Source organism: Bison bison, unplaced genomic scaffold (genome assembly GCF_000754665.1).
Source record: "Bison bison bison isolate TAMUID 2011002044 unplaced genomic scaffold, Bison_UMD1.0 scf7180017864303, whole genome shotgun sequence".
NCBI classification, from domain to species: Eukaryota; Metazoa; Chordata; class Mammalia; order Artiodactyla; family Bovidae; genus Bison; species Bison bison.
In genome coordinates, this window is record NW_011494875.1 from 3,063,848 (window position 1) to 3,090,908 (window position 27,061).

Here is a 27,061-nt window from a genome sequence, read left to right on the forward strand (position 1 = left end):
ACATGCAGATGTTTCTGTTTTTATAGCAAAGAAAACCTCATAGATTTTATTCTCGCATGGCAAAATGCAGCCAAATCATGATAAATTTGTTCTTTACATCAGAACACATAGCAGATCTGAAACCATTTTACAATTTGCTTTATTTCAGAAAGTGTCTTAGTTTGGAGCTCTTAAAGCCCAAAAGATAAACTTTCTTAATGGAAAGATTCCTTATTACCATAAAATACTGGACCACAAAAACAAAATTAAGCCTAAAATGCATTATTTGTCTGAGGGCTTTTAATGTTTTTACTTGTGGCTTGTAAGAAAAAAGCATAATTTTTATGTTCAGTTCAGTTGCTCAGTTGTGTCCAACTCTTGGCGACCCCATGAACTGCAGCACGCCAGGCCTCCCTGTCCATCACCAACTCCCAGAGTCCATCCAAACCCATGTCCAATGTGTTGGTGATGCCATCCAACCACCTCATCCTCTGTCGTCCCCTTCTCCTCCTGCCCTCAATCTTTCCCAGCATCGGGGTCTTTTCCAATGAGTCAGCTCTTCACATCAGGTGGCCAAAGTATTAGAGTTTCAGCTTCAACATCAGTCCTTCCGATGAACACCCAGGACTGATCTCCTATAGGATGGACTGGTTGGATCTCCTTGCAGTCCAAGGGACGCGCAAGAGTCTTTTCCAACACCACAGTTCAAAAGCATCAATTCTTCGGTGCTCAGCTTTCTTTATAGTCCAACTCACATCCATACACGACCACTGGAAAAACCATAGCCTTGGCTAGACGGACCTTTGTTGGCAAAGTAATGTCTCTCTTTTTAATATGTTGTCTGGGTTGGTCATAACTTTCCTTCCAAGGAGTAAGCATCTTTTAGTTTCATGGCTGCATTCACCATCTACAGTGATTTTGGAGCCCAGAAAAATAAAGTCAGCCACTGTTTCCACTGTTTCCCCATCTATTTGCCATGCAGTGATGGGACTGGATGCTATCATCTTAGTTTTCTGAATGTTGAGTTTTAAGCCAGGTTTTTCACTCTTCTCTTTCACTTTCATCAAGAGGCTCTTTAGTTCTTCTGCACTTTCTGCCATAAGGGTGGTGTCATCTGCATATCTGAGGTTATTGATATTTCTCCTGGCAATCATGATTCCAGCCTGTGCTTCCTCCAGCCCAGCGTTTCTCATGATGTACTCTGCATAGAAGTTAAATAAGCAGGGTGACAATATACAGCCTTGACGTACTCCTTTTCCTATTTGGAACCAGTCTGTTGTTCCGTGTCCAGTTCTAACTGTTGCTTCCTGACCTGCATATAGGTTTCTCAAGAGGCAGGTCAGGTGGTCTGGTATTCCCATCTCTTTCAGAATTTTCCACAGTTTATTGTGATCCACACAGTCAAAGGCTTTGGCATAGTCAATAAAGCAGAAATAGATGTTTTTCTGGAATTCTCTTACTTTTTCCATGATCCAGCATATGTTGGCAATTTGATCTCTGGTTCCTCTGCCTTTTCTAAAACCAGCTGGAACATCGGGAAGTTAATGGTTTACATACTGCTGAAGCCTGGCTTGCAGAATGTTAAGCATCACTTTACTAGCATGTGAGATGAGTGCAATTGTGCGGTAGTTTGAGCATTCTTGGGCATTGCCTTTCTTTGGGATTGAAATGAAAACTGACCTTTTCCAGTCCTGTGGCCACTGCTGAGTTTTCCAAATTTGGTATATAGAGTGCAACACTTTCACAGCATCATCTTTCAGGATTTGGAATAGCTCAACTGGAATTCCATCACCTCCACTAGCTTTGTTCATAGTGATGCTTTCTAAGGCCCACTTGACTTCACATTCCAGGATGTCTGGCCCTAGGTGGATGATCACACCATTGTGATTATCTGGGTCATGAAGATCTTTTTTGTACAGTTCTTCTGTGTATTCTTGCCACCTCTTCTTAATATCTTCTGCTTCTGTTAGGTCCCTATCATTTCTGTCCTTTATTGAACCCATCTTTGCATGAAATGTTCCCTTGGTATCTCTAATTTTCTTGAAGAGTTCTCTAGTCTTCCCCATTCTATTGTTTTCCTCTATTTCTTTGCATTGATCACTGAGGGAGGCTTTCTTATCTTTGCTTGCTGTTCTTTGGAACTCTGCATTCAAATGGGTATATCTTTCCTTTTCTCCTTTGCTTTTCACTTCCCTTCTTTTCACAGCTATATGTAAGGCCTCCTCAGACAGCCAGTATGCTTTTTTGCATTTCTTTTTCTTGGGGATGGTCTTGATTCCAAGGAAAAAGCTCTTGTCATCTCTAAAATCTGTCTTGAAGTTATAATTTTTAAAGAACTTTCACCATCGTTAGTAATAAAACTGGTTTTTATTTAAAATTATATAAACCTGATAATATTTTCTAGCATTTTATTTTTCATCTTTAAGGCCTTTAAAATACAAAGATACTGATTTTAAAAGCCGAATCTTATAGTATAAGATCGCCACTGAAGAAAGCTTGAAAGATAGGAGTTCTGTAATTATTCTCAAACTGAATCTGAGGAAACTCAGGCCTTTTCAAAGTCCAGACTGAAAAATTCTCTTTTCCCACCCCTCTCTATGTCCCATGCTTTTTTTATTAAATACGAATTCTTTAAACCTCTAATGTCTCTGTTATCTTACATCCTTTGTCATTGACCTGTATTTGTGAATTTAGTTGTATACATTCTGTCACCCGTGAATGATCAACATCTGCAATCATGGAGAAAAACTATCACAAAGTGAATTCCTTCCACCTAGCAGCAATTGTCACATCTTCACGGGCTTCCATTCTTCTATCTGATCTTGAATTTTTTTTTTTTTTTTTACTTTATGCTTGATTACAGAGTAATTTATTTAACCCCACCACTTCAGTCATTTATTTACAGCTGAAATGAAATGTCCGTCCGAGGCCTAAATTTGAAATGCTAGTGTCTTCAAGGTTCTGGTGACATTTCCTTCTATGTTGACTTCCATGCGCACTGGTTCAGGTGTCACTTACACAGTTACCTCCGTGGTCTATAGCTTTCATTTTGTCTATGGGCTCCAGATCTGTTCTTCTGACTCTCCAACTTGAGCATCTTCATGTGGTTTTTGGACATGTTCGAGAATTTTGAAATAAACGTATTATCTTTTTTGTTCAAAATTAATTTTGTTTTTAAAAACAAAATTATGTTAGTAATGTTATTTTGATGTTTACCAACCATAATTATTATTTTTAGCCTTTTCATGTTATAAAAAGAGGGTTTGGGAAGTGACTAAACGTTTCCTTTTTATAAGTATGAGGAGGAAGTAAAATTCATATTGTAGTGTTTTAATAAAACTTTATAGTGTTCAAAAGCACTTTGATATCTATTATTCTTTAGCTAAACTTGGAGTGATGAAAGAGAAGAAGAAATGTGACTGAGACGCATATGCCTGCTCTCTTAAGGGGTGAAAACTGCAGAAACGATGATACTTGAGAGCTTAGTCTAATAGTATGTTCACAACACTTAACGCCTGTATGTTTGGTACACAGTTAATATTTAGCATAACAAAGAATTTAAAATATTCAAGTGTCTTTTAATATCCCACTTCCGTCCCTGGTGCTATATTGGCTCGTGTGTTAGTGTTAGTTGCTCAGTTGTGTCTGACTCTTTGTGACCCCATGGAGTGTAACCCACTAGACTCCTCTGTCCATGGGATTCTCCAGGCAAGAATACTGGAGTGGGTAGCCGTTCCTTTCTCCAGGGGATCTTCCTAATGCAGGGATCCTAACCCAGTCTTCAGCATTTCAGGCAGATTCTCTACTGACTTAATCTTGCCTCAAATACCATTTTTGAACCTTCATCATTAGAAATGAACTCTGTCCCTCTTTTATTACTAACTTCGTACTGAGTACTGGAGAGTGTCTATTCTCAGGAAGCTTCCATTATATGGAGGGAGATATTAAAATATGAATGTTTACATTACCAGGAACTAAGAGCTCTAATAAGAAGTAGTATATAAAATCTATAATAAGTGGTTCATATGGCACAATATAATAAAAAATGCCCCCACTGTAAAAGCTGATTTGTGTGTCCAGAGATGTGCAGCTTGGAAATCCTGCCTGGCTTGGAGATGAGGGATAGAAAGCTGGTGAACACGTGGGCAGGGCCTTCAACCAGGACTGGAATAGGAAAGGCCTCTGGGAAATCTTTCCAATAGGTGGGGCATGCCAGTGAGTCTTTCAAGGGATGGATGGAATCTAAGCAAAACTTTATGGGAAAAAAGATACATGAATATAGAGGGGGTTGAAATTATGTGGAGAAAGGAGAAAAACTTGGTGTTTTCATTATTGTTCGTTCTCACAGGACGTATCACTGTCACTGAACCCAAATTTTTTTTGTTTGTTTTATTTCTCCCTCTTGACATGCATCCCATCAACCCCCACCTGTTCCAGGTCTCTTACCCTGCCCAAAACTGTCATTCCTTAGTTCTAAGCTTCGTTTACTTCTTTTCTGATAGACCCTGCTCTTCCTTCCCTACCTCTAACCACAAAGAAAGGTCTAAAATGACTTTGAAAAAGAGAAAACTTACATCTTAAGTATATAATAGGCATGGATTTTATGGTTAGGAAAGCTTTTTGTACCCACTTTCTAACTTAATTTTAAATAGAGACATTTCAAATTGAGTTTTTGCATCAAGTGAAAAAATATTAAAGTATCCATATGAAAAACTGGAAAATATGAAAGAAAATTAAAGATAAAATCCAGTCTGAAAATTAGTAAAATGGATAATAATTTTTTCCAGAATAAACAGTATAAATGGAAAATTTGAAGGAAAAACATAATCATTAAATACATAAATCATTTAAATGTGTTTGTGCTATAATTTTTCTCTTCAGGCATCTATTTAGATTCTCTGGTTTATAAAGGGGAACTCTGGCTGGAGGTCCTGGTTCTTCAAGACCTCAGTCAAGTCAGTTGTTGAGTGAGCAGGTATCATAGATGACTTTTCAGCTGATCTTGGTGTTTTGTTTTTTATTTATTTATTTTAGGAAATACGGAATACTAGCTTTTGTTTTATTCTTTTCTGATGACATTATTCTTATGTTTTCTCCTAGGCATTTAGAGAAGAAATTGCACCAATCAACTTAAAAGTTAAAACAATGAATGATTTATCCAGTCAATTGTCTCCTCTTGACTTGCACCCGTCTCTAAAGATGTCTCGCCAGCTCGATGACCTTAATATGCGATGGAAACTTTTGCAGGTGTCAGCTGATTCCTCTTCATAATGCAGGCTCACACTTCGGTCTTTAAGCCCTACCCCACTGTCCTACCACTTGCATCCTTTCCTCGGTCTTTATGAGTTGTATTTAATAATGGATTTCTAGCATATGATGACATTAGTTATTTGTCTTTCTGTATCTTGAACCCAAAGGCCTCATTTACTTTTGAATATAGATTTTAATGTAATTTTATAGCATTCTCTTCATAGGATTTTCGTAGAAAATTGCAAAAGGTCAAATAAATCACAGTAATTGAAACCTATGGTAGGTCACAGAAACATTCTTTCCATAATGGCTCATAAAGGAGTCGTTTTTCTTACTTGAATTGTGTTTTTTTTTTTTTTTTCTTTTGAAAAGTTAAGAAAGTCTCCATCCTTCTTCCATTGCTTGCTTTTTATGTATCTTGCTCATTTTTTTCCAGCTAGCACACTTTAGTATATTGGTATTTTACCTTTAGCTCTTAGATCTTAGTTGCTCTAATGTAGTTATTTTAATATAGCTGAGCATTTCAGTTTTAAAAGAGTCAAACCAGGAAGAATCTTGTTGAGTGTTACTAATTATCTGCAAGTTACCACATGTTCCAGTCAGTAATTTTTGGCTCAGTCTTTGTAGAGCTTTGTCACAGTGAGTGTCCAGTTTCTAGGAGTCAAAATAATAATTTTTTCCCCTGAAAAGTAGTGGGATAGTTTAAGTGAAAAGTGAAAGTGAAGTCACTCAGTCATGTCCAACTTTTTGCAACCTCATGGACTATAGCCTACCAGGCTTCTCTGTCCATTGGATTTTCCAGGAAAGAGTACTGGAGTGGGCAGCCATTCCCTTCTCCAGGGAATCTTCCCGACCCAGGGATTGAACTCAGGTCCTCTGCATTCTAGGCAGATTCTTTATCGTCTGAGCCACCAGGAAAGCCCCATGATAGGTCCTGAATTAATTTAACTGTTGAAACACCTAGTGGGTTATATTTTCTTCATGAAATTGAAGAGGTTGTAAATGAGTAAAAAGTATTAAACAGTCTTCTCTGTCTTTGAAAGAATATTCTTTTATTTGAAGACTATTTGAATATTTGAATATTAATCTGGGATTAGTAAAGCAGAATCTGTTAAACTCATACATGCTTTTCTACTGAGTAGAACAGAGAAGCATTTGACTTTTATTCTATTTCAGTTGACTCTCCTCCATTTCTCTAATTCATTATCTTCATACTGGTATTGCTGTGGTCCATCTTGATTCCCTTGCCACTCTGCTTCTATTGTTACCATCTGCAAAGATTAGAAGTCAAGGAATACATTATGCATGAAAAAGTTATTCTTTCATCCTGATCTCTGAGCTTGATAACCACTAGAGCTCAGATGTTGCTGCTGCTGCTTCTGCTAAGTCACTTCAGTCATGTCCGACTCTGTGCGACCCCATAGACAGCAGCCCACCAGGCTCCTCCATCCCTGGGATTCTCCAGGCAAGAATACTGGAGTGGGTTGCCATTTCCTTCTCCAATGCATGCATGCACGCTAAGTTGCTTCAGTTGTGTCCAACTCTGTGCGACCCCATGGACAGCAGCCCACCAGGCTTCTCTGTCCACAGGATTCTCTAGGCAAGAATACTGGAGTGGGTTGCTCAGATGGTAGTTGCTGATTAAATATGAGGAGCTCAATTTATGCTGGCTGACAGTGGTGTTAAATTTCAAGAGTAGCATCTTGTGTTCTCTGGAATGTAAAAGTGTGGCATTTGAATGCTTTTGGTCACAACAAACCAAGTACCTGCTAATGTAATTTTGATAGCTAACCAGGAAGAAAAGGAGGTACCCAGTGAGCCAGAGACACGCGTTCCATTTAAAGGCAGCTGAAAATAAGATTGGCAATCTAAGTGGAACACCTCACTAGCACTGCTAGACGAAGACCAGGAAGAGGAAATGGAAATTCAGTAGGCTGTGTGCAATTGTTATTGATTTGCAGTTAATTTCTCAGGGTACCAAATCTGCATTTTCAAAATGTAGACAGCTAAGACTGTGTGTAAACAGATAGATAGAATGTATTATTCACCTGGTATCTACTTGAATACTCCCAAGTCAAGATGATAGACATGAACTTGGAGGAATATAAGTCATCCATATTTATATGTCCTTCCACTCTCCATCTATATCTGTCATCTGTCTCATCATCATTATCATCTATTTTTTCCCCTTGGAAAATTTTAGACTTCTTTTTACAGCCCTTTGTGCCACCTTCCTTACAAAAGAGAGATGAGTAGCCACTGACCCCATGGCCACATCTTTACTTTAGATGCTTTAGAGTGTTACTGCTTTTGACTAAAGTGTTGAATAATGTCAAGACATAGCTTCTGATATCAGATGGATTGGGTGTGAATACTAACATTGCCACATAATAATAACTTTATTTCCTTGAACACCTCTTTAGGTCTCCACATCTTTATCTGTAAAACAATGATTATAATGAGTAATACTTATTCAATGTGAGTTTTGTGAGAGTTAAAAGAATTCACATAAAATACTTAGAAGAGTACCTGGCACTATTTACTGTTACTTGATGTCGAGTCTATTTTCATACCCATACTTTGATTCCAAATTTAGAAGAGTCTGTACCAGCAATCATATCTTGGGCTATAGTACCATTTATTATAGTACTTAAATCAAGCTTATTATTAAGGTCATTGTTTTGAAATCAAATTATTTCTTGTATGTATATGTGCAGGTGTCCGTTGATGATCGCCTTAAACAGCTTCAGGAAGCCCATAGGGATTTTGGACCATCCTCTCAGCATTTTCTCTCTAGTAAGTACCAATAAGCTGACTTCAATTAATGACTTCAATTCATTAATTGAATGAATCAGCGTATTATTTCACTTTAACTCAAGAAACTATATCCTTTGTTATAAATATATGTGCTTTATTAGATGAATATAAAAGAAGAAAATCTCAACATCAGTGACCAATCAATACCCAGTGCTTATTGGCTACTGGTCTATCATCTGGTCATGGTAAGTCTTTGAAGTGAAGCAAAAATTAATTCATCTTTAGCTAGGGTTTTTCACTGAACCATCTGTTGTAATAACTAATATAGTATCCTATTGCTGCGCCATATGCAAAGATTTTGAACTTCACAGCAAAGAAATCATTTTTATATTTAAAATTTTTAAATTAATTTTCCTACTAAAAAATGCATGTTTATTTTCAATGCACCTGGAGACTTAAAAAGAAAAAAAAAAAAGTCCCCGTAAATCTTTGAGAAGATTCTGGTTTATTAGGCTCATTGCAATCATACTTAGCTTCTCTTCTAATTAAATATTGCAGATTTAGCCAAAGCACATATGTAGAGTTTTACGCAATAGTCTTCAACTGAAATTTTTCATTTTGTGAGCTGACTGTTCATGAGATCTTTAATAAGTAATTTGAGCTCTTTATCACTCACTGCTAAGGAAATTAAAGAATATCTGATTCAGAGTCACCCAGATTGAGATTAAAATATTAATTTTCCCTTTTACCAGGACTGTGAAGTCCTGAAAGTTCATTTTTTTATCTTAAAATTACTAAAATAATACTTATTTCCTCTGATTGCCTTGAGATTTAAATAAGAAAACATACCAAGTTACACAAAACACCTAGCACAGTTCTTGGCACCAGTGCTTTCTCTAAATGGTATTCCTTTCCTTTTCTCTGGAAAACATATGTAAGCAAGCACTTAGTTTCATTTAATTTAAGTGAAGGTTGAAACTTAATGCAAAGCTTATTTTTCCAATTATGGTACCTTTGTATCTACAGCCATAGAAAAAACAAATAATAACACTGTGTCTTCCAACTAAATTTATTACATTTATATTTTCTCTTAATATTCGTCATGCTTGATAATTCGCTTTACCTCAATTCAAGGTCAGGCTTTTCTTACTCTCACAATTTCGAGAATCCTAATCAGTCATTCCTGATTATCCTGTCCTACGCCTCTCTAGTGCCCAAGCCAGCTCTCTCTAGTGTGTTTCTGTCTCTCTGTTTCATCTCTCCCTGTCTCTCCCCGGTCTTCTCTCACCCCATCACTCCCACACCTGTTTCACACACCTGAGCTCTTAGGTAGCCTGTCTTTGAAATGTTGAGTCCTTCCTGGAATATTCTGTCTACCTGGATGCAATAGTGCATGTCCAAAGTTTGGATACTGTCCATGTTCATGAAGTAAATAGGTTTGCTTCATTATTCATTAGCTATGAATTACCCCAGATTACTTACACTTAATTTTATGGAACATAAAGCTATAAGCTGAGACCAAAGTAAAGAGAAATTGAACAAATCATTGAGACTCTATAGTTCTACAGTGTATGTGTTTATTAGTATTGATGAAACTGAACACTTTCACCTAGTAACCATTCTTTCATAATAAAAATTAAACTTTTGCTCTTTAGCAAGTGAAACATTGTAAAAATTGTGAAACTCCAGCATATTGCCCTTCATTGCCTGGCATGAACAGTCTAGGAAATCAAAGTTATTCAGATCAAAACAGTCATTAAAATGAATGGAGAATTGTACAAAAAAAATCCCAATTAATAAATTTAGTAATTGTTATCCACTGCTGCTTGAAATCTTTGGCTTTATTAAATTTCTTGAACTTTAGCCATGGTTATGAAAAGAGCCTGTTTAGTTAGGCACAAAATAAAGACTGACCTATTAGCTTGGTGCCAGTGCTGAAAAGAGGTTGGCTCTAATGAGAAATTTAGTATACCTAGTTCCACATTGTCATCCTCTTTTTATTCTTTCATGGACATAGTTCAAGAAGGAAATGCTCACACTTTAGAAAGAGAGGAAGGGTTGTCAAATAGAAATATTGCTGACTGGTGGTCCGAAATCCTGAAATCATGTTTGGGCTCAGCCATTTATTTTTGAGCAAATTATTTCATGTCTAATATTTAGTTCCTCATTGTTGGCTTCCATATTAACAGACATATTGAAAATGCTCTGTAAAGTTTAAAATGCTAAGTATTAGTAAGTAGGATTATGACACCCTATTCAGAAGAAAAAAAAAAATTAGCAACAACTGGTTATATGAGAATCTAGTGATATTTGCAACACTTTAGATGGATTTGCTTGTTTTTTTTAGTTTATTTACCAAAATTCCTTAAAGGTTCTAGATGCATAGGTCCAACTCTACTTGAATAAGTCTTAAAATAATTAATGTAGAAAAAAATTTTATAAATAGTAAATGGAATTGTAAAAAATTTATACCTCAGTAAAACAAAACATAAAATCTCAATCATAGGGCTGTCTAGTGTATAAAAGTAGGGAACTGTACTTCCTATGCATTTCAGATGAAAATAAGTATTTGAAATTCTTCTATCTAGATAATTGCCTTAGTTCATTAAAACCTTTAGGCTATGTTTAATTTTCTCCTTTTAAAATCCATATAATTGAGTTTGTTTAAATGACATCTGTACTAGTTATTCTGTGCCTATGAAGCAAAGTAAAGAGTATTATTAGTGACCTGGAAAATTCAATCTTAAGTAATCTAGTTTACAATCTTGGTATACATAGATTGTAGATTATACCTAGATTTTGCCTAGGTAAAATTAACTTTGGTTTTAGCTTAATCAAAATTTATACAGCATATGTATTTTCAAATAAGTTTTAAATGTTGATTGTTAGAAACAATAAAATGTGATTTTTAAAAATATTTATATCAACAGGTTCAATTAGAGTTGGCATTAGAAACTGAGACTGCATTGTTTCTTTCCATGCTTTAAATGAATCGTTAAAGCCACTCTTTGTTTGGCCTAGCATATTTCATAATTATAGGAATCCAGCAGTTCTCATTGAATTTGCTATAAAACATGTTCAGTTGTTTTGCATTAAGGCGTAAGACATAAGAGTTAGAAGTGTTTCCAATAACCTCCGTTTGTTTCTTCAGCTTCAGTCCAGCTGCCGTGGCAAAGATCCATTTCACATAATAAAGTGCCCTATTACATCAAGTAAGTTGATTTTAATTCTCCTTTATGATACCAAGACAATAAAATTGTGTTAATAACTTAAGAGGCTTTTCCCATGTAACTTTAAAAACTGGATTTCAAACCTATTATAAGAAGGAATTTATATGTTTATATGGATATAAAGAATATATATTTAATATTTGAAAAAATTAGTTTAAAAATCAGACTGATATTTGTAATTCATTATATTAGGCTATAGGTAATATAGCTAATATTTTTATAAAGCAGATATTAAAATATTTGGGGAGAAGGTCAAAATTCCTAAATATTCTTGACATAATGAACACAGTTTCTCCAACTATATTGCTTCTAAGCCATTTTTGTCTTCCAGAAAATTCATCTAAAAAGTACTTGTACTCTTCCCATTTTAGTCCACCAAAAAGAAATAGGATTTTATCATTAAAAAGTTCAATATTTTCAAGTTTTTTCTCAACTTGTGGAAATTATCTGCAATTAGTTTAGGCTTAATATTCTGCACTTTTGTTGTCCACTTAACAATTTCTCCTTTTTTACATAGTAAGTTTTTCCATATTATGTAACATTTTATAAATTTTGTATAATTTACAACAAGGTCTGCATAGGATTTGATCCTTGCCTTAGTCTGTGTGTTGTCATTGGGCAGAATGGTAAAATACATCTTACACATCCCTTGAAGTGTAAGTTATTGATTTACAGTATGATAAAGGTGATGAGAGTTTTAGCTGAATCTATTTTGTATATAAAGTGGCTTCGTTTTGAAAGGAAAAGTTCACTATTATCTGGAGTTAACTGTGTCTCAGGTTTGTCTTATGACCATAGGCAAGTCAGGTGAAGATCTCTCGGCCAAGTTTCCTTTATATCTTTCCTAGAGTGGCATGTGGTATCTTCAAAATTTGTGCCAAGACTAATAGTCTATTTTTTCAGTATTCCTCTTCCTAAAAACTTTGTGTGTGAAATCAAAATGCTTAAGAAATACCATTTTCCTATGAAGGTTTTATTGTGGTCTGAAATATATCCTCATATTTAAAAAAGCAAATAATTTTGCCATAGTCATAGCAAATATAATAAGCAATATATGTTACATTGTCTTAATGCAACTTAATACTTTTATCAGTGTATAATCCGCCATGTACTGAGTTGTGATAAATTTAGTATAAGGTAACAAAGCGGTGGATTGGTATCAAATGTATGCAGGCATGAAAGGAAAGAAGTCAGAGGCTCAACAAACAGACATTTTTATTAAGAGAAGATGCTCTGGAAATAAATTTATCTGTACCATTTTTCTAGAGTCCATATATATGTGGTAATATACAGTGTCTGTTTTTCTCTTTTTGATTTACTTCGTTCTGTGTGACAGACTCTAAGTGTATCCAATGTCTCTACAAATGACCCAGTTTTGTTCCTTTTATGGCTGAGTAATATTCCACTGTATAAATGTAGCATATTTTCTTTTTTTTAAATTTATTTATTTTAATTGGAGGCTAATTACTTTACAATATTGTAGTGGTTTTTGCCATACATTCACATGAATCAGCCATGGGTGTACGTTTGTTCCCCATCCTGAACCTCCCTCCCGCCTTCCTCCTCATCCCATCCCTCAGGGTCATCCCAGTCCACCGGCCCTCAGAACCCTGTCTCATGCATCGAACCTGTACTGGAGATCTATTTCACATATGATAATATACATATTTCAATGCTATTCTCTCAAATCATCCCATCCTCACCTTCTCCCACAGAGTCCAAAAGTCTGTTCTTTGCATCTGTGTCTCTTTCGCTGCCTTGCATATAGGGTCATCATTACCATCTTTCTAAATTCCATATATATGTGTTAATATATTGTATTGGTGTTTTTCTTTCTGACTTAGTTCACTCTGTATAATGGGCTCCAGTTTCATCCACCTCATTAGAACTGATTCAACTGTGTTCTTTTTAATAGCTCAGTAATATTCCATTGTGTATATGTACCACAGCTTTCTTATGCATTTGTCTGCCAATGGACGTCTAGGTTGCTTCCATGTCCTGGCTATTGTAAACAGTGCTGTGATGAACATTGGGGTACACGTGTCTCTTTCAGTTCTGGTTTCCTTGGTGTGTATGCCTAGCAGTGGGACTGCTGGGTCGTATGGCAGTTCTATTTCCAGTTTTTTAAGGAATCTCCACACTGTTCTCCATAGTGGCTGTACTAGTTTACATTCCCACTAACAGTGTAAGAAGGTTCCTTTTTCTCTGCACCCTCTCCAGCATTTATTGTTTATAGACTTTTTGATAGCAGCCATTCTAACTGGTGTGATGTGGTACCTCATTGTGGTTTTGATTTGCATTTCTCTGATAATGAGTGATGTTGAGCATCTTTTCATGTGTTTGTTAGCCATCTGTATATCTTCTTTGGAGAAATGTCTCTTTAGTTCTTTGACCCATTTTTTGATAAGGTCGCTAATTTTCCTGGAATTGAGCTACAGGAGTTGCTTGTATATTTTTGAGATTAATTATTTGTCAGTTGCTTCATTTGCTATTATTTTCTCCCATTCTGAAGGCTATCTTTTCACCTTGCTTATAGTTTCCTTCATTGTACAAAAGCTAAGTTTAATTAGGTCTTGTTTCTTCATTTTTGCTTTTATTTCCATTATTCTGGGAGGTGAGTCATAGAGGATGCTGCTATGATTTACATCAAAGACTGTTTTGCCTAGGTTTTCCTCTAGGAGTTTTATAGTTTCTGGCCTTACATTTAGATCTTTAATCCATTTTGAGTTTATTTTTGTGTATGGTGTTAGAAAGTGTTCTAGTTTCATTCTTTTACAAGTGGTTGACCAGTTTTCCCAGCACCACTTGTTAAAGGGATTATCTTTTCTCCATTGTATATTCTTGCCTCCTTTGTCAAAGATAAGGTGTCCATAGGTGTGGGGATTTATCTCTGGGCTTTCTATTTTGTTCCATTTATCTATGTTTCTGTCTTTGTGCCAATAACATACTGTCTTGATGACTGTAGCTTTGTAGTATAGTCTGAAGTCAGACAGGTTGATTCCTCCAGTTCAAATCTTCTTTCTCATGATTGCTTTGGCTGTTCAAGGCTTTTTGTATTTCCATACAAATTGTGAAATTATTTGTTCTAGTTCTCTGAAAAATACCATTGGTAGCTTGATAGGGATTGCATTGAATCTATAGACTGCTTGGGTAGTATACTCATTTTCATTATATTGATTCTTCTGATCCATGAATATGGTATATTTCTCCATCTATTTGTGTCCTCTTTGATTTCTTTCATCAGTGTTTTATAGTTTTCTATATACAGGTCTTTTCTTTTCTTTTATTCTTTTCATTGCAATGATGAATGGAATTGTTTCCTTTATTTCTCTTTCTGTTTTCTCATTGTTAGTGTATAGAAATGCAAGGGATTTCTGTGTGGTAATTTTATATCCTGCAATTTTACTATATTCATTGATTAGCTCTGGTAATTTTCTGGTGGAGTCTTTAGGGTTTTCTATGTAGAGGATCATGTCATCTGCAAACAGTGAGAGTTTTACTTCTTCTTTTCCAATCTGGATTCCTTTTATTTCTTTTTCTTCTCTGATTGCTGTGGCTAAAACTTCCAAAACTATGTTGAATGGTAGTGGTGAGAGTGGGCATCCTTGTCTTGTTCCTGACTTTAGGGGAAATGCTTTCAATTTTTCACCATTGAGGATAATGTTTGCTTTGGGTTTATCATATATGGCTTTTATTATGTTGAGGTATGTTCCTTCTATGCCTGCTTTCTGGATGGTTTTTATCGTAAATGGATGCTGAATTTTGTCAAAGGCTTTCTCTGCATCTATTGAGATAATCATATGGTTTTTATCTTTCAGTTTGTTGATGTGGTGTTAATCACATTGATTGATTTGCGAATATTGAAGAATCCTTGCATCCCTGGGATAAAGCCCACTTGGTCATGATGTATGATCTTTTTAATGTGTTGTTGGATTCTGTTTGCTAGAATTTTGTTAAGGATTTTTGCATCTATGTTCATCAGTGATATTGGCCTGTAGTTTTCTCTTTTTTGTGGTATCTTTGTCTGGTTTTGTATTAGGGTGATGATGGTCTCATAAAATGAGTTTGGAAGTTTACCTTCTTCTGCAATTTTCTGGAACAGTTTGAATAGGATAGGTGTTAGCTCTTATCTAAATTTTTGGTAGAATTCAGCTGTGAAGCCATCTGGTCCTGGGCTTTTGTTTGTTGGAAGATTTCTGATTATGGTTTCAATTTCTGTGCTTGTGATGGGTCTGTTAAGATTTTCTATTTCTTCCTGGTTCAGTTTTGGAAAGTTATACTTTTCTAAGAATTTGTCCATTTCTTCCAAGTTGTCCATTTTATTAGCATATAGTCACTGATAGTAGTCTCTTATGATCCTTTGTATTTCTGTGTTGTGTGTTGTGATTTCTCCATTTTCATTTCTAATTTTGTTGATTTGATTCTTCTCCCTTTTTTTCTTGATGAGTCTGGTGGATTGTTTGTCTATTTTATTTATCTTCTCAAAGAACCAGCTTTTAGCTTTGTTGATTTTGGCTATAGTCTCCTTTGTTTCTTTTTCATTTATTTCTACCCTAATTTGTTATGATTTCTTTCCTTTTACTAACTCTGGGGTGCTTCATTTCTTCTTTTTCTCATTGCTTTAGGTGTAGAGTTAGGTTATTTATTTGATTTTTCTCCTGTTTCTTGAGGTAGGCTTGTATTGCTATGAACCTTCCCCTTAGCACTGCTTTTACTATATCCCATATGTTTTGGGTTTTGTTTTCATTTTCATTCATTTTTATGCATATTTTGATTTCTTCTGTGATTTGTTCATTATTCAGAAGTGTGTTGTTTAGCCTCCATATGTTTGTATTTTTAATAGTTTTTTTTCCTGTTCAGTTCAGTCAGTTCAGTTACTCAGTCATGTCCAACTCTGCAACCCCTGAACCGCAGCACACCAGGCCTCCCTGTCCATCACCAACTCCCAGAGTTTACCCAAACTCATGTCCATTGAGTGGATGATGCCATCCAACCATCTCATCCTCTGTCGTCCCCTTCTCCTCCTGCCCTCAATCTAGGTTCACAGAGTTACATGGAGATGAGAAGAGGGAGGAGGGAGATAGAGGTGACCAGGAGGAGAAGAGGGGGAATCAAAAGGGGAGAGAGCAGTCTAGCCAGTAATCAATTCCCTGTTTTCTCTCCACAGTCTAGAACACGCAGAGAGTTTCACAGAGTCCCATAGAGAAGAGAAGAGGGAGGAAGGAGATAGAGGTGACCAGGAGGATAGGAGGGAGAGTCAAAAGGAGAGAGACCAGTCTAGCCAGTGATCAGTTCCCTAAGTGTTCTCTACAGTCTGGAACACCCAAAGAGATTCAGAGAGTTAAGTAGAGAAGAGAAGGGGGAGGGAGGAGATAGAGGTGACCTGGGGGAGAAAAAGGAGAGTCAAAAGAGGAGAGAGCAATCAAGCCAGTAATCACACTCCTAAGTAAAAATGAATACTGAAGATTGGATTCTTAAAGGTACAAAATTGATATCAAATACCAAAAAGCCAAGATAAAAAATCTAGAGTAGAGTTTAGACTCTCAAAAATACAATATTAAAAAAACAAAACAAAATCACAAAAGTTATAAAAAAAAACCATGAAATTGCTTTAAAAATAGGGCCTTTTTTGGCAAGGTAATAGTAGGTTAAAAATGAAAATTAAAGCAGTAATAAAGAACTTAAAAATTAAAAAAAATTTAAAAATGATAATAGTAAAATATATCTAGGAATTTCTCTGAAGCTGTTGAGGGCAGTGTGGGGTCAGTTCAGTTTCAGATAGTTCCTTGTTCCAGCTTACTTCTTCTCAAGGTCTATAGGTCCCTTCCAATGTAGTCAATGCTAACTACACGGGTTTTAATCTGTTGCACCTGTCACTTACAAAGCGTTTCTCATTTCTTTGTTTATTTTGGCTTCCTCTGTTTGCAAGTCTCTTCAGTATCTAACTTCCACCCTGACACAAGGGGGTAAAGGTGGTCATTTATTTAGGCTCACTTGTTCAGTTGTGCTATGGGATGGGGGAGCACTGCAAACAAATATCACTGGCGTGTGTGGGGAGTGCTCACAGTGTCTGGGCCACACTGGATTTGCCCCTGCTCACGGCTTGTGTGCTTTCCCGGTCTACACTGCTCAGGCTCCAGGTTGCTCTGCAGGAGCTGTCTAAAGCAGGCCCTGCATTGCCTGCACTTCCCAGGTCTAGGCCGCTCAGGTTCAGGTTCTTGGGTACTCCACAAAGGCACAGACTCGGTTGGGCCTGCGTTTTATTCCCTTCCCATGACCTTTCCCTTCCCAGGTGCTTGGTGAGCACACTCTCCCCAGGTGGATCGGTGCATCTTATCACCTCCCCTGTCCCTGCCGCTTGGTTTCCCGATGTGCAGTGGGCGTGCCGTCTCAGGTGCGCCGTGCGTCTCCTCTGGGGAGCTGATCTCTGGCTGTGATCCTCCTGGCGGCTGTCAACCATCCAGGATCCCAGGAAGACTTAGTTAGCAACTGGGAGGCAGCTCGCAGTTTGGTAGAGGATGCAGTCTCTGAGGGCGAGTTTGCTCCTCGCCTCTGGCTCTGGCTATCGCCCCCGCCTGCCTCCAGCGGGGGATGGGCTGGTCCGCTGCTGGCCAGCTCTCTGGTATTCGCTCAGTCCTTTGTTCTGTGAGCAGGCCGGCAGTGCCTTAGATTAGAGCTTTTCTTGGGAAAGTTCTCTCTCTCTCTCTCCTCTTTTTCTTTTTTTCTCTCTCTCTGGCTATCTCACAGTTTGGGTTGCTCTCTCACATTAGCTCCCTCAGATTGTCCTCAGGGCGTTCAGGCACGGTCCTTACCCTAAGCAATGCAGCCCGCACCTCCCTGTTCAGTGCCCCCTTGCTGGTGGCGGATGCGAACCTCTGGGCTACTTTTCCCTACTTTTCCCCTGAGAGTTGCAATTAGGCACATAATCTGTGGGTTTTATTTATTTATTTTTTCCTCCTGGTTATGTTGCCCTCTGTGATTCCAAAACTTTCTACAGACCCGCCAGTGAGAGGGTTTCCTGGTGTTTGGAAACTTCTCCTCTTTTACGACTCCCTCCCTGGGACAGTCTCCATCCCTAGCCCTTTTGTCTGTCTTTTTATCTTTTATATTTTGTCCTACCTCCTTTCGAAGAAAATGGGCAGCCTTTCTGGGTGCCTGGTGTCCTCTGCCAGGGTTCAGAAGTTGTTTTATGGTATTTGCTCAGCGTTCAAATGATCTTCCGATGAATTTGTCAGGGAGAAAGTGGTCTCCCCATCCTATTCCTGTGCTGTCTTAGGACCGCCTCTCTATACCATATTTTCTTTATTCATTTTTCTGTCTGGATGTTTAGGTTGGGAGCCTCAGATGTGTGCTCTGTGATGACCTAGATGGATGGGGTGGTGAGGGGGTGGGAGAGAGGTCCAAAAGGGAGAGGACATATGTGTATATATGTAGCTGATTCACTTCATTGTACAACAGATACTAACACAACATTGTCAAGCAGTTTAACTCCAATTAAAAAAAGAGAAGATGCAATCATCTAATTCAAATGTGACATTTTAATTTTTATTCCACATAATAATAATGATAATTATAGTATTAGAGAATTTTAATTTGCTTGGTGAATATTGACTTGAATATTACAGGTTTTGATGTAAATCTGACATACTGCAGTAGGCAGAATCTGGCCATATAAAGATACCCACTTCCTCACCCCTGGAAGAGAATAGGTTAGGTTATATGAGGATGTAGAAGTGGGCATGATCCAGGGATGCAAGCAGCTTCTAGAAGCTGTGAAAGGCAATATGCTCTCAGAACCTTCAGAGAGGAACACAGCCCTGCAAACCTTGATTCCAGCTCAGAGAGATATAGATAATAATTTGTTACAGAACAGACTGTATGGACTGTATTTATATGGACCTCTAGATTTTGTATGGTACATGTATTAGTTTTCTATTGCTACTGTAACAAATTATCATCCATGTCTCCCTGAGCCGGAATCAAGGTTTGCAGGGCTGTGTTCCTCTCTGAAGGTTCTGAGAGCACATCCCCTTTCTTTGACTTTTGGAGCAAATAAAAAATATATATATATTTTTTTACTTTACAATATTGTATTGGTTTTGCCATACATCAACATGCATCTGCCATGGGTGTACACGTGTTCCCCATCCTGAACCCCCCTGCCACCTCCTTCCCCTAAATTAAAAGGAATTTTTGTATGTTCAAGTTGATTAAATGTGACTGAGCATTACATTGTCTAAGTCAAAATTTCACTAGATCAATATTTTTATAATTTGGGGAGGATCTAGCTGAACTGTTTCCTTACACAGTCTAGAAGTCCTTATGGGGCAGGCAGGTAAAGTGAAGGCTGGTTTCTCTGGCATTTTATTTGCTAGAGTGTATAACTAGCATTTCAAAATAAGTATAACACATTGATGGCCAATATTTTTAATGTGGCCTATAGGATTGTAGCATCCTGAAATATTTTGAATGCCATTAATGAAAGATTGGATTTTCTTAAGTATTTTAAATTTTTAGTGTTAAATGTCTTAGGATTTTCAAATATTTCAAAATCTGCCTGTGTATATAGAATGAATTTTTTTATATTTAGAAAACTTCCATTACTTGCTCTGATGTGAAACCTAACAGTTTATTTAGACCTCGTAAAGAAGGCACATCAATCACTAGAGATAAGGTTATGTAGGCCAGTGTTTCCAGATGAAAAATTATTATGAAAACAAAATTTATTTCCCATATAAATTAATAAGTAAGTAAATAATGAATGAAAAGGATTTTAATATATCCTTCCCTTTGCATGGTTGCACAAGTAAGTAGAAGAAAAATGTTAGAAACACGTTTTACATGATTGTCACGCAACTAGAGTTTCCTGGAACATATTAAGATATATTAATTTGACCAACAAGAAAGTAATATTCCAGTAGAAATATTAGATATTTTCACTATTTAAGTATACAGTTTTATGTACTCTAATGCTAGAGGATAGTAAGAAAGTTGGCAGAGAATACGAAGGACAAATTATTTTTATTTTGTATTTTAATTTTATTGGTCAGTTAAAACATACTTGGATGGTTCCTCAATGCATTTCTTTCTCTCTATTAATATTTTGAGGTGATCTGCCATGGTTCCATGACTTATTTATTTCTAGAAAAAGATAGGATATAGATCTGAACTGTAAGAATCTGTATAGTGTAAGTCCCTCTGTTAATATCTTAAGTTGAAACTCATATCTTTCAGTGATCTTGCTGCTTATAAGATAGACTTTCCAGAGCTGATCTAATCATTTTTTCTTTTCTACTATAGTCCAATGCCAACTCATTGCTCCATCAATTTAAGAAAATTTGAAATGACTCTTGCTGCCTTCACAGTGTACAATAATACTGTAAAATCAAGATCTCTTTCTTTGTGAATTTTTGGCCCTGCATTGTGCTTTGTACAAGTTGTTCATTTCCTCAACTAAAAGTTAACATCCACAGAGTTTCAGGTATAAAGGGAATGATGAATAAAAGCCTTGAGATGAATTTTCTTAATATGTCATAATTATCATGTAAAACTCATTGCTTCTCTTTTTGATGCAGAAATAATAATAATAATTCATAGTCATAGAGGGTGATAATAATGATCATTGTAATAAATGATACGTTTTGAATATTCACTTGCTAGCCACTGTGCTAATCCTATGCCTGGGTTATCTCTTTTAATTCCCACAGTAGCCCAGTGAAGTATAGGTACTATGGTGGTGGTTTAGTCGCTAAGTTGTATCCGACACTTGCGACCCCATGGACTGTAGCCCGTCAGGCTTCTCTGTCCATGGGGCTTTCCAGGCAAGAATCCTGGAGTGGATTGCCATTTCCATCTCCAGGGGATCTTCCCGACCCAGGAATCGAACCCAGGTCTCCCACATTGCAGGCAGATTCTTTACCGACTGAGCTATGGGAAGCCCATAGGTACTATCATTACCCCATTTATAGACAAGGCTGGGAAGCCTGGTAGGCTACAGTCTGTGGGGTCTCAAAGAGTCGGACACGACTGAGCGACTTCACGTTCACTTTTCACTTTCTAAGTCATAAGTACACACATAACTTGCTTGAGATCACATAACTGGTACATGTCAGAGCTGGCATTCAAACTCCAGGGCCTGAAACCTTGGCAGGTATGCATTTACTGCCTCTTATTCTCTTTGTTAGAAGAGGTAGAGAACAGAAATTTTTAGTTCATGGAAAATGGGGATGGGATGAAAGGTTATATTTAGGGAATGCAGTCAAGTGGAGAAATTAGGAGCAAACATCCTTTCTTTCATACTGTAGACTGGTTACCATCTATTGTGCCCCTGCCATGTGTCAACAGTGAAATTCAGGGCTGTCTTAGGACAAGGCCTTGCTTTCTTCCATGTTGCACTTTGCCTTTTCCGTAGGATTCTCCATAAGCTATTTTCTGTAGGCCTGATGTATGATCAGGGCTTCCCTAGGGGCTCAGTGGTAAGGAATCCGCCTGTCGATTGAGCTGGCATCACCTAAGCTCAATCCCTGGGTCATGAAGATCTCTTGGAGAAGGAAATGGCAACCCACTCCAGTATTCTTGCCTGGGAAATCCCACAGACAGAGGAGCTTGGAGGGCTACAGTCCATGGGGTCGCAAAAGTGTTAAACATGACTCAGCAACAATATATGATTAAGAAAAGTTCACACTGTGGTCTGACAATGGACTAAGTTGCTCTTCTGTAGATAGTGAATGTCGTTTGCCACAGTCCTGCCAGTGGGATGGTGACAGTTTGGAGGTGGTGGGGAGAAGACTGTCTGGCCCTCCTCTACTTTTTCTCATGCACAGGGTCTGGAGGTTTCTGACACTGGGGAGATTTCCATCTGTGAGGAGCATGGCCAGCAAAGCTGGCTTATAGGTCCCTTGGGGCTTTTAGCAAAGCTGCTGCTCTACCTTATTCAGCTTGTTAAGTAAGCCATCCTGGTTCATAGAATTTCACGAGGGGTAGTTAGGAAATAGAGCTTTCCTCTCTCTCTCCACAGTGGCTTCTCTAAACCCCACGTGTGTGACTTTTCAGTAAGCCTTAATACAGATGATGATTCTGCTCTTTATGACAGCTTCAAGCTCAGAGCTCAGTTCTATAGCTTTATTTTCCCCATTAGAATCTGAAGTACAAAGTTTAATTCTTTCTAATGCAGTCACACACACCCAGCTTTAACATGAAGACTTTAGTCATCTCTGATTATATAGATAATACCTGTCACCTTCCCTACAGCTGACATTCCTCAATCTTACAATGTATTCACCAGAATAAATGAATCTTCAGCTACAAATACCACTACCTTGCAGTCTCTGCCTTTTCTAAAGCCTCCTTATGAATAGGTCTAAATCAAGATTTCCCTACATTTATTACATTTAATCTCTTTTATATTTTCCTTTTCCATCCTTGTGTTCATTATGGGTAATCCTGCAATACTGTTTTGGACCCCTCTCTTGCCTCCCAAGGGTACCCTCTGCTGCCCTAATTCATCAATTCCTAGAAAAAAAGATGAAGTTTATATTTGTAAATGAAATCTTGGAGAGCAAGTAGTTGTTCTTTATAGCAGTCATGCAATTTATTTGCATAAACTGTATATACTTGTCTCATTATGTATGTACAGTCTAAAGGAGAGAATTAATGCTTATTTCTTTAGAGGAATTGTGAACCCTGCTTAGATGATGTAGGTGAAATATTTCTCCCCTTAATAAGAGCAGAGAGGAATGGCAGCATGGGAAATTCAAATATCCAGCCTCACTAGGAAATCACAGCTAACAAAGGTATAACAACATCGAAAAAGAAATTAACATAAAACATTTTATCTTTAAAGGTTAAGGAAACTCATCCCAAAGCAAAATAAATCCACAACAAAGATATTTCTAACAATGAAAGATACAGTTCTCTCTGAAAGGCTTCCCAAAGCAGCCCTCATCTCTCTCCACCTTCATCAGGATGGGAAAGGGTGTCTTTTTGATCCCTGAATTTTAAGTGGAGAAGTCTTTTTTTCCAGAAATGGGGTCTGTGTTTTTGGTTTTAATGATAAAGAAATAAATGAAACAGAAATATAAGAGAATGTCCTAGAGAGTCTGCTTTTCTGAGAAATGATCTGTGACTTTATTTTTATTGAAAATAAAATATTTAAAACTCACTGGGCAGAATCTGCTGATGAGGAGGTAAGAATGAATTTGCTTTATAAGAAAATTAAGTACCTTGGGATCACTTAACCTCCTGGGCTTGGGGGCAGCTTCAGACAAAGGAGCGTACCTTAGCTGACTTGGAAACCAAGCAGCAGACTGCCTGCTCTGCAGCAGCCCCAAACGGGCAACTTCTAGAGTACTTACCAGTGTAAATGGTTTGTTGAGATAATTTAGGTGGAGCTGACGTTGTCTTAGAAGTATATCGACTAGCTCAGGACTTGAGAAGATATCTTTCCTGCCATTCATCCATATGTTGCTGGTGCCAGAGATATTATAACCATGAAGTGGAATTTTGGCTTGGAATCTTCTGGATTACTCAGCTTCATTGATTTATAACAGCACCATCAGTCATACTGTACAATTTGATTTTTAGGGTCAGGGAAGCAATTAATAAATTTTACCATATAGCATAGGAAGGATCACTGAGGGATCATTAAGGAAAAAAAAATGATATCTGAACTTGAATTTGTAATGATTCAATTTTTAAAATAGTCACTACAATTAGCAAAGGTACAGAAGTAATAATGATCAAATAAATAGTGAAATAAATAGAATATCTTTTTCTGTACTGATTATAACCTGAAGTGATACAGTAAAAAAAATTTAATACAACCCTATAGTAAAAATTAGAATTAATTTCTCATTTAAGATATATGTGAAATGGGACTATCTTCGTGGTCCAGTGGTTAAGACTTTGCCTCCCAATGCAGGGGGTGTGGGTCCCTGGGAGCTAAGATGCCATATGCCTCGGGGCTAAAAAAACCTAAACATAAAACAGAAGCCATATTGTAACAAATTCAATAAAAACTTTAAAAATGGTCCACATTAAAAAAAAAACTTTAAAAAAATAAAAATAAATGTGAAAGAGAAAAAATAGTTCTGTTTAGAAAACTAAATGATATAAGTTCAGCTTTGAAAAACAAAACTTAAAGGATACAACAATAAATTGAACTCTGGTAGGAACATAAACCTGAAGTTAACACCCTCAGGCAAGGGCGTACACAGCAGGGTCAGTGCCACGACGGATGACCTATAGGTTTTCTGTTGGTTATATGTTGGTTGGTGGTCTGATTCTCCCTAGTTTGAGGGCTTAAAGAGACAGGAGGGTAGAGTTGGGTGAGCTCAGGGCTTCCTTTGAGTTCTGGGCTGAAGTAGAGATATTACCAGAGTGGAGGTTCTCTTGCTTTTGTCAAATGTTTTATGCTTGCAGTCAGTCTTCCACTGCCTTAAGACAGTTGTCACCTGTCTCTCCTGTATCTCCCCTCACACCCAGGCACATCCACTTTAGTCATAAATTCTACTACTTTATTTAAACACGCACAAACAAACCTTGTCTTATTGTTCCATCATCCACACATTGGGTGTTGACACATGTATTTTGGGGTAGCTCTTTACGTACTTGTGTCTTTGAGCCTACTCCTACGTGTGAGAGAACTTTTAAGTGCATTTTTAAAAAACAAAATTCAGCTAGGTAAATTTACACTTCTAATTGGCTTTATTCAACAATTTATGAAGTGGACAGCATCCCATTTAGTAAATAGAAAGCAGCTTCAAGGAACTGTACAAAATGGAAGGCTTTTTTAGAAACTGGAGGGAAAGGAAGGAGCTGATAACAAGGAAGTTATTAGCCAAAGAAAAGAAAGGATTGTTTCAGGCCAGGTCATCTTATTTTATGGGGAAGGGAATGTAAGAGTCTTCTTATATAGATTCCCTCACGAGTGCTGACCAGGAAATTTCAGACTAATGGTTTATTCCACTCCTGGGAGAGGGTGAAACTGCAGTTGGGTTAGGTATTAAGTCTTGGTGGGGTTTAGCCCAAGTGACTTCATTTTGGGTTTGTTGTTTCTTTTTAATAGCATTTTATAATTGAATCCAAGAGATTATCCATTGTTTACAACTATGTCTTCATTATCATGAAAAACGAATGGCATTTTTTATGGTTGTATGATATCTATGGGATCATATATCTTATTTGGATTTTGAACAGAAAGGTTTTTGTTGTGTTTTTTTTTTCTTGAAATGTTGACATTCACACTTTAAGTTTTCCCTTAGATTTATTCTTATGTTTCCAAAAGTATAATCCTGGATTTTATGCCTTTAAAAGATTTGAGAATGGTAGAAAGTATTGGTGAAGATTCAAGAAGTTAGATATAACCAAAGAAACAAATATGTTTACCCTCACACAGCATCCTCATCTACTGCCCTGTCCCCTCCCGAGTCTGCTCAACCCTAGTCACACACACAAGCACACACAAACACACAAGCATGCACACAAAGCATGAATCAACATTATGACAGGTGTATGCCATATTCTTCATATATTCAAGGATGATGAAACCAAGATTGAGGGGATTATAAATTCCAAAATGTCACCTCTTAGATCTTTAAAAAGATATTACTCGGATAAATGATATCACATGAGGTTGCCAAAATGTGTTTTAGTCTGTATGCTTTCGTCACTTGAATGCCAATTTGATTACTTGGGAGCTCTACTTGATCCCTATATATAACTTGTATATGTAAAGAAGGTGTTCAGATAGCATACATTTTGCCTACATCAACTTCATTTTGGATATTCTGTTTTTTACATAGCATCTCTCAGCGTCTACTACAGTAGATAACTTACTTCTGAAGCCTCTACCCTATTTCTCTTTGCTTATGAGGAAAGGTCTAATGAGCTGAAGACAGAAAAGCAGGCATTCCACTTAACAACATGGAGTGCCTTGATAATTTTGACAGGACCAGTTTGGGTGGAGTGAGGTTAAAATCCAAATAGAAGTGACTTAAGTCCTGAATGAATCTGGAGGATGTGAACTATTCATATGAAAATTTTGTAAAGAAGACAAAATGGGTCCTAGGTGGCAGGAAATGCAGATTCAACATAGGGTGTGAGTGAGTGTGTGTGTGTGTGTGTGTGTGTGTGAGACAGAGAGAGAGAGAGAGAGAGAGAGAGAGATTGAGATTAAGGATGGCTAACCCTTCTACCCGGAGAAGTCAATGGCACCCCACTCCAGTACTCTTGCCTGGAAAATCCCAGGGACGGGGGAGCCTGGTGGGCTGCCGTCTATGGGGTTGCACAGAGTCGGACACGACTGAAGCGACTTAGCAGCAGCAGCAGCAGCATCAACCCTTCTACCATGGAAAAGAAATGCAAAAAAGCAAAATGGCTGTCTGGGGAGGCCTTACAAATAGCTATGAAAAGAAGAGAAGCGAAAAGCAAAGGAGAAAAGGAAAGATATAAACATCTTAATGCAGAGTTCCAAAGAATAGCAAGAAGAGATGAGAAAGCCTTCTTCAGCGATCAATGCAAAGAAATAGAGGAAAACAACAGAATGGGAAAGACTAGAGATCTCTTCAAGAAAATCAGAGATACCAAAGGAACATTTCATGCAAAGATGGGCTCGATAAACAACAGAAATGGTATGGACCTAACAGAAGCAGAAGATATTAAGAAGAGATGGCAATAATACACAGAAGAACTATACAAAAAAGATCTTCATGACCCAGATAATCATGATGGTGTGATCACTGACCTAGAGCCAGACATCCTGGAATGTGAAGTCAAGTGGGCCTTAGAAAGCATCACTACGAACAAAGCTAGTGGAGGTGATAGAATTCCAGTTGAGCTATTCCAAA

The 27,061-nt window shown here is 37.4% G+C and overlaps 1 protein-coding gene across 5 annotated transcripts in view; it reads left to right on the forward strand.

Moving 5' to 3' along the window:
* Nucleotides 1-27,061, forward strand: part of UTRN (utrophin) — a 558,671-nt gene that overhangs the window by 445,280 nt on the left and 86,330 nt on the right. For all 5 annotated transcript variants that reach the window (XM_010851494.1, XM_010851490.1, XM_010851491.1 and 2 more), the window contains 3 exons: nucleotides 5,080-5,226; nucleotides 7,947-8,025; nucleotides 11,138-11,198. In XM_010851494.1, coding sequence (XP_010849796.1) covers nucleotides 5,080-5,226; nucleotides 7,947-8,025; nucleotides 11,138-11,198 — 287 coding nt within the window. The remainder of the gene's footprint in view (nucleotides 1-5,079; nucleotides 5,227-7,946; nucleotides 8,026-11,137; nucleotides 11,199-27,061) is intronic.